The sequence below is a fragment of the Perissodus microlepis genome, chromosome 7, assembly GCF_051167445.1.
Source record: "Perissodus microlepis isolate ML-2025 ecotype Zambia chromosome 7, ASM5116744v1, whole genome shotgun sequence".
Lineage (NCBI taxonomy): Eukaryota > Metazoa > Chordata > Actinopteri > Cichliformes > Cichlidae > Perissodus > Perissodus microlepis.
In genome coordinates, this window is record NC_140467.1 from 15,779,035 (window position 1) to 15,795,594 (window position 16,560).

At 39.8% G+C, this 16,560-nt stretch overlaps 1 protein-coding gene across 2 annotated transcripts; it reads left to right on the forward strand.

The window, feature by feature from the left end:
- The first annotated feature begins 433 nt into the window (after positions 1-433).
- LOC146382833 (solute carrier organic anion transporter family member 1C1-like) lies at positions 434-16,403 on the forward strand. 2 transcript variants are annotated; one of them, XM_084933777.1, is made up of 15 exons: positions 436-749; positions 3,680-3,834; positions 5,754-5,895; positions 6,434-6,566; positions 6,741-6,862; positions 7,804-7,950; positions 9,778-9,876; positions 10,070-10,318; positions 10,604-10,768; positions 12,294-12,489; positions 12,686-12,851; positions 13,054-13,238; positions 13,413-13,477; positions 13,837-13,954; positions 15,884-16,403. In XM_084933777.1, the coding sequence occupies exons 2-15, from the start codon at positions 3,739-3,741 to the stop codon at positions 16,107-16,109; spliced, it is 2,109 nt and encodes a 702-aa protein (XP_084789903.1). In that variant the 5' UTR covers positions 436-749; positions 3,680-3,738; the 3' UTR covers positions 16,110-16,403. The 2 variants fall into 2 exon arrangements, with proteins under 2 accessions (XP_084789904.1, XP_084789903.1); XM_084933778.1 differs by lacking the exon at positions 3,680-3,834 and having other exon boundaries at positions 434-749.
- Positions 16,404-16,560: the final 157 nt, after the last annotated feature.

Sequence of the window (16,560 nt, forward strand, 5' to 3'; positions counted from 1 at the left end):
AGACCTTAAATAGCCAGACTCACTATAACTGAGTAACACAGTCATGGTTTGATCAACAAATGCTCAGTGAAAACTGCTGCATTATTTAGTATCTGCTGTAATTACAAGTAAAAACTACGCCATCAGACTATTATCAACTTAATGACAGTATTATGCACTTCATTTGCATTTGTCTGTGAACGTCGAATTGTTCACCTTTAGTGTTTTCACCCCTTGAAAGCTGTAAACACTGCATACTGTTCAGCGACTGGAAGCCACTGGCAAACATGCACTCTTTGAGCGGAATTATGTGAAAAGCAGAGCGGCTGTTGCATTTTTTGCGGCAAATTTGCGTCACAACAGGTCTAATCTATTAGATATTCAACGCAGAAATTCACGACTTAGTGATGTGGGTTGCTTTACCTACCTACACTCATGCACCCATATGTAACGTTTGACAGCCTGCAGATTACCAGGGCTCAATGAAACGCAGGCTGGGCATAGTTTTGCTCCCCCCCTCCCCGGCTCTGTTCAGGGTATATGCGTGCTCCACCGAAGATCGTGCTCAGTGTCTACCGTGTCCGTTCTCCACGCTGTTCTCCCTTCATAGCCTAATAGCACACCGTGTGAGTGTAGGCGACTTAATGAGGAGAGACTGAAGATTTTCTTTTAAACCACTGGATATCATTTCATCTCCTCTTTGTGTGCTGAATAAGAAGTAGCCTCAAATACGTCGTTAGGAGAGAAAGCTTTGAAGCCTCCACAGTTGGGTAAGTATCATGATGTTCTTTCGAGTTATTATCCCCAGTCATTCATGAGAATGGGAATATTCATTTCTTGACGTATGTGTGTATTTAGTGGATAATCAGCGGTATAATAATAGCTGTAGATTCAAGTGACAAGAAAAAAAAAAAGCCCCAACAGAAAACTGTCAGTGAAGCTTCAACTGTGCATCATCATACACTTAAATGGTGCAGTGCACACAGCTGTCTGCAAGAACAGCAGGTGATTTGGAGAATTCGGTGAAAGCTTACTGAGTACACAGTGATTAATCAACCTGCACGCACTGCCACCGATGGATAATTAAACAGGGGTCACGTGCTTGCTAATAATAAATAGCCCGTTCGTTGCCATCATTTGAAGTTTCTCGGTGTTTTGAGCTCAGCTTGATTAAAAGTGTTTGCTTTTCGCTCGGTGATCATTTGTCTTGCGCAACTGAAAGCGCAAAAGATCCTGGCGTGTTTTTCCACAGTGAAACTGTAACAGAGCAAAGACTTTAAGAAGAGCCTTACACATTCATATCACTGATATTTGTAGCATCAGAAATGCAATTTTTGTAGATGTGTAACCATTAATCATTGAGATTCAATAAAGGACCTGCCAACAGATGGCACTTGGATTCACCAGGACCTTTAGAGAGAAGGCGGTATGATTGTACAAAAGGAATGCTTCCTATCAACATCTCTATCGGAGGAAACTTAAACAGGCTTCAAGCCAAACATATGAAATGTTTGGGGGATTTTGTGGATGTTTATGCACACTAATGATTGAGAAACCTTTCATTACACACAGGGGGATCTTTGTTGTGTGTGCAACCTTAATTGGTCGAGGTTTTATAAAGAAAATGTAGCTTTGCCAGTGCAAAACATGAGTGTGGGCATTTGTATAGTTTCCAGACTAGCTGTGTCAAAAGAAACTGCTGAATGTCTGTCCTTGTTGAGTGAGTGTTTAAACCTTTACATCTTCAGCCCTCTCAGCTTTTTTTTCTGTAAGACAGAAAGGAGGAGTAGTTCAAAGCCATGCTATGGTTCAGTGCACTCAGTGAGAAGTTCACATCACTGAACAAGCATCCTGGCCCTGCTGTCTCTCATTCTGTATCATTTGTAACACTAGACCACATGCCACACACAAGGTTTTTTCTTTATATTTTTACATCAACAAGTCGTAGTTGCTTCTTCGTCTCCCCAGGATGAAATAGCCAATTTGGTGTATTTACTGAGCTGCCCTTCATCCATAAATCAGCTGCTTGTATTTTCCATTAGCTTCATGAATGAGCTGTTGTTCCTGCTGATGTGAATGCAGTTATATACTGTCATATAGTGCTTGCACTGTGAAAACACTGCTTTTTTTTGCATCATGAAATCATTAACATAATGTCACCAGTGTTTAAGAACGAGTGCTGCTCTTCTGCTTGACTTACTTTAAATATTATTTGCAGTCTGTTTTGAAGACTGTCAGATGAATTCGCTATGCTTACCTAACGGCGACATTTGGAGAGTGGCTCACACATTCATTGTCTTTATCCGCTTTTTTAAAAAACAAGGGTATGGGGATTTTTTCCCCTTTGAAATACCATTCAAGGAATTGCACTAGTCATTCTTGTAGTTCAAAAAGCTAACGATCGTGAATAAGAACAATTAACTGAAAGAAGATTTGATTGAAATTTGGTATACAAATTTGACAAAAATTGATTGACTAGATCTAACTAATAGTCACATTTATACCACACACATATTAATTTATCTGTTGTGGAGATTTTGTAGGTCTTGTAAGTCTCGTGTTGATCAAGGAAAACTTCAAGCATAAAAATGTGGAAACTTAGAAGTGGTATTGTTTTACAAATTCTTAATTTGATGCCAGCATCAAGTCTCAAAAAAGGGCATATAGGGCTGTCCCCTACATTTTTCATAGCAGGCTTGTACAAGTCATTTTATGAGTATTTCTTTAAGTTATGAAAGCTACTTTCATCTGCTTCCTTATTCATAAGACGTCACCCCAGCAGGTTGTTCCACATGATGTAAGCCCGAAGGGATTTGTGTCTCCTTCCAGGATTGAACCAGGGACTCTGCAAATGCTGTTATCCACTTATTTCTTTAAGCTATAATAACCCTTAACAATAAATATTCCTGGACAGGGCATATATTACTAATATAACTGCTAAAATAGGAAATGGTGTTTCTATAGTTAAATGCCATTTGGCACCAAAATCCATGCAATTAATCCAAGCATTGATATTTTCTAATCTTGATTATTGCCCAGTAGTATGGTCGGGTGGTACAATGGAACGGATTAAGAAATTGCAAATGTTACAAAATAAGGCAGCAAAAATGATTTGAATGGTTGTGGGCGTAGAACAAATATTGTAAGAATGCATAAATGTCTTAATTCAGTTAATTGTAAAATTTAGATTTCTTTATTCTTTACTTGTATTTATTAGAAATATTATTGTTGCAAAGGTAGTAATTCATTTGTATAAAACCTGTATTTCAGTATAGACAGAATAGTTAGGTTAGTTAGATTTTTGTTACCCAAACCAAGAACCAGTTCAATCAAAAGAACAGTTTTGTATAAGGCTATGGAAGAACTGAATTTGTTACCAATGCAGATAATACAAGAAACCAGTAAAACTGGATTAAATAATTGGAACTGGATTTGGTCTGACTTTTGACCAGTGTTAAAAATGGCAACATGAATTTGAAATATTGTCTGTGCACTGTAGTAATGATGGTAAATCAGTCTTATCTGTGCAAAGGTTAGGTGATCAATGCTTACCCTGATACGAGACCTTTGCATTGTCAAAATGTAAAGCTGCGTTGCAGCAGCTGATGGGGATCTTAATAAACTAAACTAGACTAAACTGATTGTTGTTGCACAATACTGGCTTGGTATGTAATCTCTAAATCTGACTTCATTCCAATAGGCCCAAGTGAGAACAGCTACAGTAAGTCATCAAAAGAGAAACCACAGTAGGAGGCTGCTATGAAGAAAATGGACCACACAGCCACAGACAGCTGGATTGTGGACAACAACCCTGACTCCTCCACAGTGAAAAACTCCTGTCACCCAAATCTGAAGGTAGTCTACTTTCTCCCTCTTACCGAAAACAATCTTAAGTGAGTTAATATTCACAAAAAAACTGGCATCATGTATTTTTAATCTCTAAATATTAAAAAATATATATAATTCTTTTGTTCTCATTCTTAAAAAGTCCAAACATCAAACTGGGAGGACCTTCCTTTCTACATTTCTTTTATACAGCCTGTAATTACACATGAGACCAGCCAACGGAGACGGTTTTGTTTACCAGAGAAAAGTCATATGAACACGTAGAAATCATTTCAGCCAAAAAGGACAAAGGCCCCACATGTTTGTCATTTTCCCAAGTCATCTGACTGGCCTAGAGGGTGCACACAAATCTCTCTCTCTCTTTCTATCAAGTGGGATCACGTGCGTCTAAAAGACACAGAGTAGATTCATTAGTTGGCGGCACTCATTTATGTGCTTTCATGTGTAAGTAAATGCTACTACTCGAGATAACTCTTCAGCCAGTTTGTGTAAAAACACTTTATCACACTTTTTTCTCTGTGTTGACGAATCTATCAAACACCCACTTAAAATCTGAGTTAAGTGTAGGGCATGTAAGCCTTGTTGATGACCATGCGAGGTCTAGTGCAACAGCTCACAGTGCCCTTTGGACTTGGTATTAAGTCGCTGTGAAAAATTTCTTAGACAAAGTTTGTGCTTTTGTAAAAGAGGTCTGAAAGGAGGTTTTGTGCCTCTTTATTGGATTATGAGGCACACTGAGCGATAATTAAAAAGCTGCTTAGTGAACAGCTTAGGATCTAGCTTGGGTTTGCAGAGACTTGTGGAGGTTTTTTACTGAATGATACACGTCCGTAACGTCATGTAGCAGGGGTACTAAAGAAGAGAGTTTATGCAATAGTTGACTTTTGGAGGAACAATGCAGTTTTCACTGTGGCCATGGATCACTGGGCTGGCACTGTCTCAGAATATTCGAACGTGTATGGGAGTTTGTCCAGCTAGTATGAATGCGTTTTGCGCATTTATTGTGGTGTCCTGTATGGGGTGTGAATAATGATCCTATTTATGATAATTTTGTCTGTTATGCAATCATTATGTTTTGAAATTTAACTTTAAATTGTATGAAAAACAAAGTGAAAAGAATTTGATATTTCTGGACAAGTAGAAAATAGGTTATATTGACATATTTATTATAATGCATTTATAATGCATTGCAGTTTGTTGTTTGGAAGCAGTCTCTTCTGCTTTCACTATTTTAATCCCTTACAGTGCAGGCTATGGTTACCGCTCACCTGTTTCCAATTATGTGTCCAAGGATGTGTCTGTGTCCTTGTGGGATTGGCTTCTCTAATCCTCCCTTTGTGACTGACTGTCAGTGTCCACAGGCGGCTGAGCAGAAGAAGGAGGGAGCTCAATACACTCTCTGGCCCAGCGCATATTGCCAGCTGCCCTTTTATAAAGATGTATCTGAACTGCAAATTCATGTCATACACACACACATGTATCCTCAAAGAAATGCATTCACGTGCGCTGCTGTAGCTCACTGGGTTCAGCATGCAACCCATATCCCATATGCCCATATAAGGCTATTGCAGAGGCTTGGGTTTAAATCCACCCCCAGCAGTTTACTGTGTCTTCCCTCACTCTTTCTTCTAGCTTTTCTCTCCACTGCTCTGTCATAATAAAGCCTTAAAACCCCCGTATAAAAGAAATACATTCACTAAGTCTTGTGATAGGTTTAAGGTTAATTAGTGCAGGCTTGTGTTTTTGCTTCGAACTTCATTCGGAAATTCATTTTAATTTTGTAGTTGTATTTGAATCTGCGCCTGAAAAATGAAAGAATGAAATTATGAGATGTTTGGACTGCAGTCAAAATCAAAAACAATCACACATCCATATCAGAGCCAGTCTGCCTGACATCGTATTGTTTTTTTCTTTTTGTGTCTCTGCAGATGTTCCTTGCAGCCTTGTCCTTTGCTTACTTTGCCAAGGCTTTATCTGGCAGCTACATGAAGAGCACAATTACACAGCTAGAAAGGCGATTTGATATCCCCAGCTATCTGATTGGCATCATAGACGGCAGCTTTGAAATAGGTGAGTTTCTCAGGCTCTTTCTGTACATTTCTGTATTTATTGGCTGTATTTGTTTATTCTCTATTTATTGTATTTTTATGATGCAAATGAAACAGCGAGAGTGCTTAAAGGAGGCTTAAAAGTAGAGACGGGTGACAAAGCTTATAGTTAGAACTGGATCAGGTGACTCTAAACCATTCCTTAGTTATGCTGTGGAATACTGTGAGGTCTTGAACCAGGAATATTATGACGACATGTTAATATTCCCAATACCATTGCATACTTCCATCTCATTTAAGCTTTGAATAGTGCCTTGTTGCATACCTAACTGACTACTGAAGAGTGAAAAATAGTTTTAAGCCACAGTATGCAGACTTGGAGTAATGGTTTATGTCGTTACAGACTTGTGGATCAGAATCAGGGCTTATCAAAAATAACACATCATGTGTATGATGTAGTTAGTGAGACTTTTCATGATTTATGATTCTGAGCAGTACATCTCATGTTTGATGCCTCTGACTCCTCTCCATCTTCTTTTCTGATCATCTTAACCCTGTAGGGAATTTGCTGGTAATTGCGTTTGTGAGTTATTTTTGTGCCAAGCTCCACCGACCCAAGATCATAGCAATCGGGTGTATTTTGATGTCTTTTGGAACCTTCCTGATCGCCATGCCTCATTTCATCATTGGCCGGTAGGCAAAGCGCAGTGTCTGAATGCATGCATCGCTGTTCACAAATTCCATTCACATATTACTTTGATCTCTGTAGTCTCTGATGTATTTGTGCTTCACATTGTGAATATCTAACAATACCTGGTGCTTTCTCCCTTCCCTTGTTTAACAGTCACATTGGTATTTTATACGCAGCTATAAGATCGAAACATCAATTAGATCTTCAGTGAATTCGACCAATAACCTCTCTCCATGTCCGGCAAGCTCACCTGAGTCCCTGAGGGCGGGTGACAGACCCTCTATACTGCCTTCTAGAGGTAAGACAAAAAACATTTATGTTGTTTATGACAATTGCACAAATGTGATTAAGGTTGCAGATACTGTTCGTGCTAGCATCATTGCTAGGTCAGCATATGCGTGTTTATGTTTTACTTGTTTGATTGCAAGTCATTTTTGATGATGAATTGCGATAACTTGCACATGTCCATGCTATAGTACTAAATGAGTAGGCTATTCATTCTGTTGGCTGTGAAATAAAAATGATACAGTACTTTTTATAAGGTGCTATAGGTACATAAATGCAAAAAAGGTCATTTTAGCCCATTATAGGGAAGTTTCTAGGAAATGTGATGGTGTTATTTCATATAAAGGCCAGCTTTTTTGAATATATATGCAGATATGAGAAGTTATCGTCATGAAATTAAAATGACTGGATACTTACATAAAGTTTTGTAGGTGAATGAGGGCCAAAAATAGGTCCTTTTAGCCTGTTGCTTGGTAGTTTCTAAATGTTGATGTCAAAATATCTAATGCTGATAAGAACCTTCAGGGGCCTAAGATTAACCAAGTGTGTGTCCAACTTTTGATAGTGCAGGCAAAGTTGGGGGACAAAGAAACAAACATACAGACAAACAGAGAGAGATTGCAGGGATTATAGTAAGATATGTTGACTTATTGTGATAAGAGAATATTTTTCATCAATGTTTTGTTAGTGTAAATCATAATGTATAGTTTCGGCCCATCTGGCAGATGGCGAGGCCGTTCATAAATCACACAAGTCTTCCTATTGTATTGTTCAGAATTCAACCAATCTTACACATAACAATCACCATGTGTGTCATAATCCAAACTGTTCTCAAGGTCAAGCTCAAGGTCACAGTTGTTGTTTTATGGCCAGTAACCTGCGAAATTGAGATGGATCATGAGCTGCATAAGGCTCTATGTCATTGAGATTCTGACTGCTGTTTTTAAACTGCAGGCTGTGAAAAAGAGTCTAGTGTTTCCATGTGGATCTATGTCCTGGTGGGAAATATCCTGCGTGGGATTGGAGAGACTCCAGTGCAGCCTTTGGGAATCTCCTATATTGATGACTACGCACAGTTCGATAATGCTGCTCTCTATATTGGTAATCCACCTTCGTTACAGCTGATAGCTTTGATAGGATTTTTTTTTTTATTAGAAATTTTTTGGAAGGTTATTTTGAAACTAGAAAATTAGGTACTACTAAAGATGAGTTAACCTTCTATAGATTTCTGTAATAGGAATATTCTTGTTTCACTGTGCTTTCATGTTAGGGAATATTGGATGTCTTTAAAAGAAATAAAAAAAAAACCAAAGTGCTGTCAACAGGCAGAAAAGAAACTGTTTTGTAATGTTGTTTAAGTCGCACTTAAACAATAATATACTGCAGAGACTGCACAGGTAGGCGAATATCTGCTTATTACAGATGAGAGCAGGTTCACCCTGAGCTCATGTGACAGATGAAAAGTGGTTCTGGAGAAGCTGTGGACAACATTATACTGCCTGTAACACTATTCAGCATGAGTTTGGTGGTGGGTCAGTGATGATCTGGGGAGGTATATCCATGGAGGGATGCACAGACCTCTACAGGCTACGCAAAATAACCATGACTGCCATTAGTCATAAGGATGAAATCCTTATGACTAATGCACTCTAGTGCAGTCAGTCCTGGGTTCCTCCTGGTGCACAACAATACCCGGCCTCATGTGGTGAGTGTGCAGGCAGTTCCTGGAGGATGAAGGACTTGATACCACTGTCTGCCCCCCTCACACACCTGAGCTAAATCCAATAAAAAAATTCTAGGAGCTATTATGCTTCGGTTCATCCAATGTTGCCAGGTTGCACCTGGCCGTCTCATTAGGAGCATGCATTAGTATTGTCCTGCAAGCACGTGGGGGCCATACAAACTACTGAGCACCATTATGAGCTGAAATTTTGGCAAAATGGGTGATCGTGGCTCAAGAGTTGGCAGTTCGTCTTGTAATTGGAAGATCGCCGGTTCGAGCTCCGGCTCTGACAGTCTCGGTCGTTGTGTCCTTGGGCAAGACACTTCACCTGTTGCCTACTGGTGGTGGTCAGAGGGCCCGGTGGCGCCAGTGTCCGGCAGCCTCGCCTCTGTCAGTGCGCCCCAGCTACAATGTAGCTTGCCATCACCAGTGCGTGAATGGGTGGATGACTGAATGTGTACTGAATGTGTAAAGCGCTTTGGGGTCCTTAGGGACTAGTAAAGCGCTATACAAATACAGGCCATTTACTAAAATGGACGAGCCTCCTGCATCATTTTGTCACTCTGAAAATAGCTCTTTTCTATGAAGCAATTTGGCATATTTCTTTTTTGTTAACCTATTACCTGGTCCATATCAGTATAGAGATCCAGATTATTTTTCCCCCAATGAGATTTGACATGTTTTAAGTGTTCCTTTAATTTTTTGAGCAGTGTTTTTGAGCCATTCCTATTGTAGGAATAAAATTGGAACGTTTGTTGTATGTAAGCACAACCAAAGCAAAGATGTCAAGTTCAGAGTATGAGGGGAAAGAAAGCTCATTTTGAGAAAATAACCTTTAAAAAAACACAATGCATCTTTATTAGAAAACACTAAATATCAGCATACAGCTGCTCCATCATACAACTAACGGTGCCTGACTACAGTTACACTGTTTTTGCCTGTAGTGGCTCTCTTCATTTTCAGTTTTCAGAAGTTTTAAGAAGATTTACTAAACTATCCAGTACAGTTTGATTTCTTTTTGTTTATAGGACATAATGTAATCCATTATGATTAGATGGATCTTGCCACCTGGCTTTTCTTTAAAAATTAGAGTTCTGATATAAGTTGACTGTACTGTATAATATAATGAACAATATTTTTTTAATGATACAGAGATGAACCCAACATATATTAGGCTATAAGTAGGTGTTTTTTGTGTGTCTCAGGTTGTGTCCAGACAATATCAATAATTGGTCCTGTCTTTGGGTACCTGCTGGGGTCCCTGTGTGCCAAAATCTATGTCGACATTGGATATGTGGACATGGGTGAGTAACATGTTATCTAACCATCAACTACATCTTTAAGAATTTGAAAAGGTAATCAGTAAAAGTAAAAAGTAATCATTTTTGCTTCAACTCAAGTGCTTAAGGGGCATGTGACTTTAGTAAATACATAATTGTGGTTAATTACAATCATAAAAGAATGAACAGCGCCAATAATGTGCTTCTGTCTTTACAGAAACCATCACTATTACTCCTGGCGATGCCCGCTGGGTGGGCGCATGGTGGCTGGGCTATCTCATTGCTGGTGCCATCACCCTCATGTCTGCCGTTCCTTTCTGGTTCCTGCCAAAATCACTGCCGATGCCTGTGGAAAAGCATGACACCAACTGCACACCAGAGCAAACCAGATTTATTAAAGATTCCCCAGGCTTGAAGCACATGTTCAGACCCGAGGAGCCAGCTAATTTACATCTGATGGCCAGTGGTAGGATAGTGATCACAGTGTGCTTTATGAAAGAATGTTGATTTTCCATTTTAACCGTATTATTAAACTGACTGTATGCAATTAATGGAATCTTAACGGCTCTAAGATCTGTTTTACTGCTATAGTATATATAATACTGTCATTTCTGTCGACAGTAAACACAAATAGAAGTTTATTCCTTCGTGTCAATGTGAGAAAATCAAAATAGTTTTAATGATACATCAAAATAAAAGGCTGAGGTTACTTCAAGAAGTGAAAATCACTCATTTAAACATCCTTTCACAGAATTCGTCCCCACATTGAAGAGTCTCCTTGGAAATCCTGTGTACACCATCTACTTATGTGTGACCATTGTTCAGTTCAACTCTCTCATTGGTATGGTCACCTACAAACCCAAATACATTGAGCAACACTACGGCCAGTCAGCTTCAAAAGCCAATTTTCTCATGGGTGAGCAAGATATTATACTAATTTATAATGTTTACCTCGTTTGGATTATTTTGTTCTTTTATCTTTGTAAGTAAGATCTTTGTAGAGCTAAAAGCTTGCTTAGAACCACTGCTGTTTGGCTGAAAAGTACCTATTTAAGGATGCAAAGTGATGTGAGCTGGATGGTCATCATAAGAGTTTCATGAGCTGGCTTTTGATACATTTTTTATACCCCGACTCCCACTTCCCTCTTAAGTAAATGCTGCAAATTCAAGATGACAACCTGGTTTACCTCAGTCCTTGGGCATTTGACAGACAAATGACAGACATTGATTTAAAAGCACTTGAGGCAATCAGACCAATTAACATGTCTCCCTGATGCGAATGGAAACAACGTTGCTCTTTTTGTCCCCTGTAACCGAGTGGGTTAAGAGTAGGGATGGGTACCGGTATCCGGTGCCATGATGGCACCGGTTCTGACATAAACGGTAGTAACCAGACCGAAAAGCAGCGCACATTTCGGTGCTTTATTTCGGTGCTTTTTTTTCCTGAGCTGTGATACACTTTAGATTCTAGCCAATCATTTTACGTTTCCGAGGATAGTAGGCGGGTACGTACGTTCTTTTAGAGCAGAGCTACAGATTAAAAATGCCCAAGGCAAAGCGGTCAAAAGTCTGGCTGTACTTCACAGCAAAATATGCAAACTCAGCAGCCTGCAACAAGTGCTTTAAAGTGATGCTGTGCAAAGGAGGTAACACCTCGAATCTGATGAAACACCTGGCAACGCATAGCGTTGTTTTTAAAAGCCAAGAAATGCGCCGTATTTGATGGCAGCAGCAGCCGTTCTTCTCTGCGTGAGTAGCTTAATGTTGTTCGTGTGTAATTTACGTTTAGTAGGCTAACCACGTTATTACATTAATGCATGTAAGGTGAACTAGCAAACATCATCATAGCTACATGCGGCTGTCTTCTTGTTTGATGGCAGATACTCCCTTCACCCTGGCCAAAAAGGCTAAAATGACCAAAGAAAAAGTGGAAAACAGTTAAACATGAGAGGTTTTTGGACAAAGTTTGTGTTTTTTCCATTGTTTAAGCACTGCTTCCAGCCAAGAGCAATACCATATATGCCCCATAGCTGCAGAAAAGGCTAACATTGTTATCTTTTTACAAAAAAACAGCTGAACATGAGAGGTTTTTGGACCAATTTTGTGTTCTCCATTCTTTAAGCACCGTTTAAGCACCGACACCGTTTCAAAAGTACCGGTTTGGCACCGGTATCGGATAAAACCTAAACGATACCCATCCCGAGTTAAGAGTATATCGGCTGATGAGAAATACGTCCCAGATCCTCTGAACCACCATAACTTATTTTCATCTTTCGCAACATGACTTAAGTAAAATATAAATGAGAGTGCTTTGATATACATGAGTGTTCTGACTTTGATCCCTTCTGGCGAGTGATGTTGCTGCCTGATATCGCCTGTTTAAGTTCTTTCTCGATTCTCCATCCATTTAAGGATACGCTGTATTCTGCGGTTTTTCATAGGCATGATCAACATACCTGCAGTGGCCCTTGGGATGTTCTCCGGAGGGGTTGTGATGAAAAAGTACAAGCTGACTATCATGGGAGCAGCTAAATTTGCCTTTGGGACCTCTCTGCTGGGCTACTTTCTGTCACTCCTATTCTTTGCCATGGGCTGTGAGAACGCTAAGGTCGCAGGCATCACAGTTTCATATAGTGGGTATGTAATACCTTTGTATATTTTCCTTAGTGGACTTGATAGTCATCAAACCAGGAAGTAGATTCAGAGAAAAGGGGATTGGGGTTTTATTTATTTAATCTGTCACTGTTTTTAATTCCATGGCTCGTTTTTCTTGTCTGATCGATGTTTTAAAAGGGCTGACAATCACATGCCTTTTTTTTTGTGTCACATGCAGACTGGGGGGCTTATCTTATCAGGAGCAGTCTCTCATCTCTGACTGTAATTCGGATTGCTCGTGCACAAGCAGAGAGTGGGATCCAGTGTGTGGAGAGAACGGGATCACCTATGTGTCCCCGTGTTTGGCTGGATGCAACTCCTCCACTGGCTCTGGCAAGAACACGGTCAGACACACACCACTGCCCTCATGAAACTTGCATGTTTTTCAGTAAACGCAGCATGATATTCAGACTTGATTCTCAATTTTCATTCATATCGTACCACAGAGTAGCATGTGACATTTCCGTGATACAGACAGAACAAGTGTTTCCTGCTGTGCCGCAGCTCATTTATCACTGAATTACACCTTGTTTTCTTTTCTGTCAGGTGTTCAACAATTGCAAGTGTCTCGCGGTGGCTAATACCCAACCAGGCAACTTGACAGCCACACTGGGTCAGTGTCCACACAGGGACAGCTGTGAGAAAGTCTTTCCGTACTTCCTGGCTATGTCTGTCCTCAGTTCCTTCATCATCTCTCTTGGGGGTACACCCGGCTTCATGCTGCTTGTCAGGTCTGTCATATTCTGCTTTTGTGCCTTAAAGCCACTTTTTGCTGTAATGTTGTTTGTATTGTTCTGAAACGTCTCCCTCTAAGAAATACAAATGTCATTCTTTCATTGTCATTCTTTAAGTGTTGCCAGGTTAAAAGTTGAGTCCTGTCTAATACCACAGTGTTGTTTCTAAAGGTGCATTAAACCTGAGCTGAAGTCTCTCGCTCTTGGAATCCACACCTTGGCCACTCGTACCCTTGGTGAGAACCACCTTTGCTGTTCTTGGCATACATCACTGTCTACTTCATTTAAATTTCAGGCTCACAGACATTTCCCTCAAGCTGACATTCAGCATAATATATATAGTGAGCACAGTTATTGGAATACTGTTTGTTTATAAGGATACACATTTGGAGATCACTAATAAAAATAGCTTTTTATGTTAAATTAACCCAAAGTATTTAGCTTAGTACGGCTAATTATCGGTTTAGCAGTATAATTATTAATATTCGAAGTTATTGTAAGGAAGTCTGACTTGTTTCGATTGTAACCTGTGTTCAGGCGAACCGTGATTTGACTTGAAAATCTGACATAAGTTACTTTATATGTTGTAACACAGCTGGAATACCTGCCCCTATATACTTTGGAGCCATAATTGATACGACCTGCCTCAAATGGGGATACAAGATGTGTGGAGGAAGAGGAGCTTGCAGAATATATGACACTTCAGCTTACAGGTACTTGCAAGATGGCTTTATTTTAACTTTGCATGCAGTTTCTGTGGGATTGGCTATCCTTCAAACTCTTGATTTAGTGTCCCTGTAATCAAGTTATGTGCAAGTTATTACGCACAGCCATGAGTTATGGTTGATTTATTTAAAATGCTGAACCCATAGCAGATCTTAAATGTACAGCTGGAGGCCCAGTGCATTCTACTGTTGGGGCTCTGCCCATAATCTGAAAACCACTGAACTGCACGCTGTCAGCAGTGAACTGATGATGTTAGGCACACTAGGGAAACCGTTGGTTAGAGACTGCTGCACAACAAAATTATAGCAACCATGTTTAATGACCTCCTTGCACTTGAAATGGTTGCTTCAAAGATGGAAACAAGGTCCAAGACCACTTCAGTCAGTTTTCATCTTCAGACCGACTTTGGTGAGTCAAGACCACGAAAAAAGGGCAACAGGATGGATTCAGTCAAGTATCAGTTTGCCACTGAATGGAGTCAAGTTGGCAATGACAAACAATTTGCTTGTTTACTGTGAAAAATCATTGAAAATGACAAACCTGGTCCTGTCTGCGTCTACATGTTTTCATATTACTCTTACACTTTACTCTTAATGTTTTTTTCAGGGTGGAGTGATTGTACAGGATAGATTTTTAATACATTTAAAAAAGAAAACTTGGGTGCACTCGTTTAAATTTAGTTAAATCATTCACTTAAATCTTTTAATAAGTGGCTCTACAAAACCTTTTAACTTGACGAGGCCAAGTCCTGTTAATTTCTTGTTAATGATCAAGATTGGCTACAACTGGTAGTTTCTTTTTGAACTTCTAACCACAAGTGTGCATTGAGAGTCTGCCCAGAACCTCACAGAATTAAAACAGAAATTCAGAAATTCCCCCACAAATAGTGATGTAGTTGCTGAGGAACAGCAAATTTAACCACAAAGTGGCACAGGCGCTCAGCAACCCTGCTTTTATATTTCTGGCTCTCTTCCACAGCATGTCTTTTAGCCTGTCTTCCTTCTCTCTCCCCAACCGATCGCGGCAGATGGCCGCCCCTCTCTGCCGGAGGTTTCTTCCTGTTAAAAGGGAGTTTTTCATTCCCACTGTTGCCAAAGTGCTTGCTCATAGGGGGTCGTTGATGGTTGGGTTGTTCTCTGTATGTATTATTGTAGGGTCTACCTTACAATACAAAGTGCCTCGAGGCGTCTGTTGGTGCTGTATAAATAAAATTGAATTGAATATAGGAACTAGAGTATAATCACTTGGCAGGCAGTTGAGTCAAGCCCCCTACTGGAAAGAAATGCATCGCAGACAAGTATTGTTCACTTGTGATCACAACATGTTGGAAGTGTGTCTGCGTTCATGAATTAGGCAGCAGCTCTTTGGAAACCTTCACTCGTCTTTCTGAGACTGATTGTAGTCGGTCCAAATTGAACTGCAATTCTTTGACAGGTTGCTTCCCACCAGGTGACCGGTGCAATCGCTTTGTGACAGAAGGTGGTCATCCTAGACGCTAAGGGTGTTGCCTACAGCTACAGTAGTTACTGCAACTACATGCAAAATGCAAAAAAAGTTCAGTAACATCCCTGGGCTGTTACAGATTTGACCTTGTCGCAGTCAGGTTAACCGCTGTGTTTTAACGGTAGTGCCTGAGAGATTGCAGTTTTGGACCAAAGTATTTTGACTGTAATAAATAAAAAGAGCAGTAATTTTACCTTTTCTTAATTTCAAGTCCTGTCTTTAGTAGAGAGCTAAGATTGTGGAATTACAACATCTTCCAAAAGGACTAGAAGAAAATGCTATTTATACAACTTTGAATGGGAAAAAGTCCAGTAGTGACTAACCTTTAGGGATTTGTAGCTTCACTTAGAGCTGGCCTAAACCGTGATGGAGCAGTTCGTACTCATAACTGTATTGCTTTTTTTTTTGTACAGGATAGTCTACCTGGGTCTGACTTTGGGCTTGAGAACAGTCTCCTTCTTCCTTTGTATTTTGGGATTTGCTCTAATCAAAAGACATATTAGGAAAGAAGAAAAACATGTGCTGACCAATGGGAGTGCAGAGTTGGAAACACTGAGGAAAGAGGAGAACAGCTCTATACATTGTGAGCAGTTTATACTGGCCTTGGACTGCAATCCCGACAGAGAAACTCGCTTGTGAGCCTCGGCACATCTTCTTTTCTTCTGACTCAGCCCGACGACCACCTCACCTCACATGTACTGAGGAAGACACACTGTGGACATTTTTCATAGCACACAGAGTATATATATTTGTAAAGGATTTGCGTAGATGTACGGTATCTGAAATTAGTCATTTTATAAACAAAGTCTGATATTTCTGGAATGTATATGTGTTTGTGTTTTTCATGAATGGAAGACTTTCATAGAAAAAAAAAGATTGTAATTGTGTTGTATTTTCTGTTCTTCATTTTTATGATTAAACTTGATAAAATCAGATTTTGCATTTTAACATTTAAGATGCCTGAATATGATGGTTTAACATACCTGTTTGTGCTGTGCTCATGGCTTTGCTTTTAGTTCATGCATGCACAGGTCTGTCTAGTGTCTCTCACACCTGGATCGCGTTTCTACTTGTGAATGAAACAATTGGT

Coding starts and splice junctions, on each gene's coding strand:
- LOC146382833 (XM_084933777.1), top strand. CDS start 3,739: ATGAAGAAAATGGACCACACAGCCACAGACAGCTGGATTGTGGACAAC. Junction 13,239..13,412: donor GGCTTCATGCTGCTTGTCAG/GTCTGTCATATT, acceptor TTGTTTCTAAAG/GTGCATTAAACCTGAGCTGA. Junction 13,478..13,836: donor CTTGGCCACTCGTACCCTTG/GTGAGAACCACC, acceptor GTTGTAACACAG/CTGGAATACCTGCCCCTATA.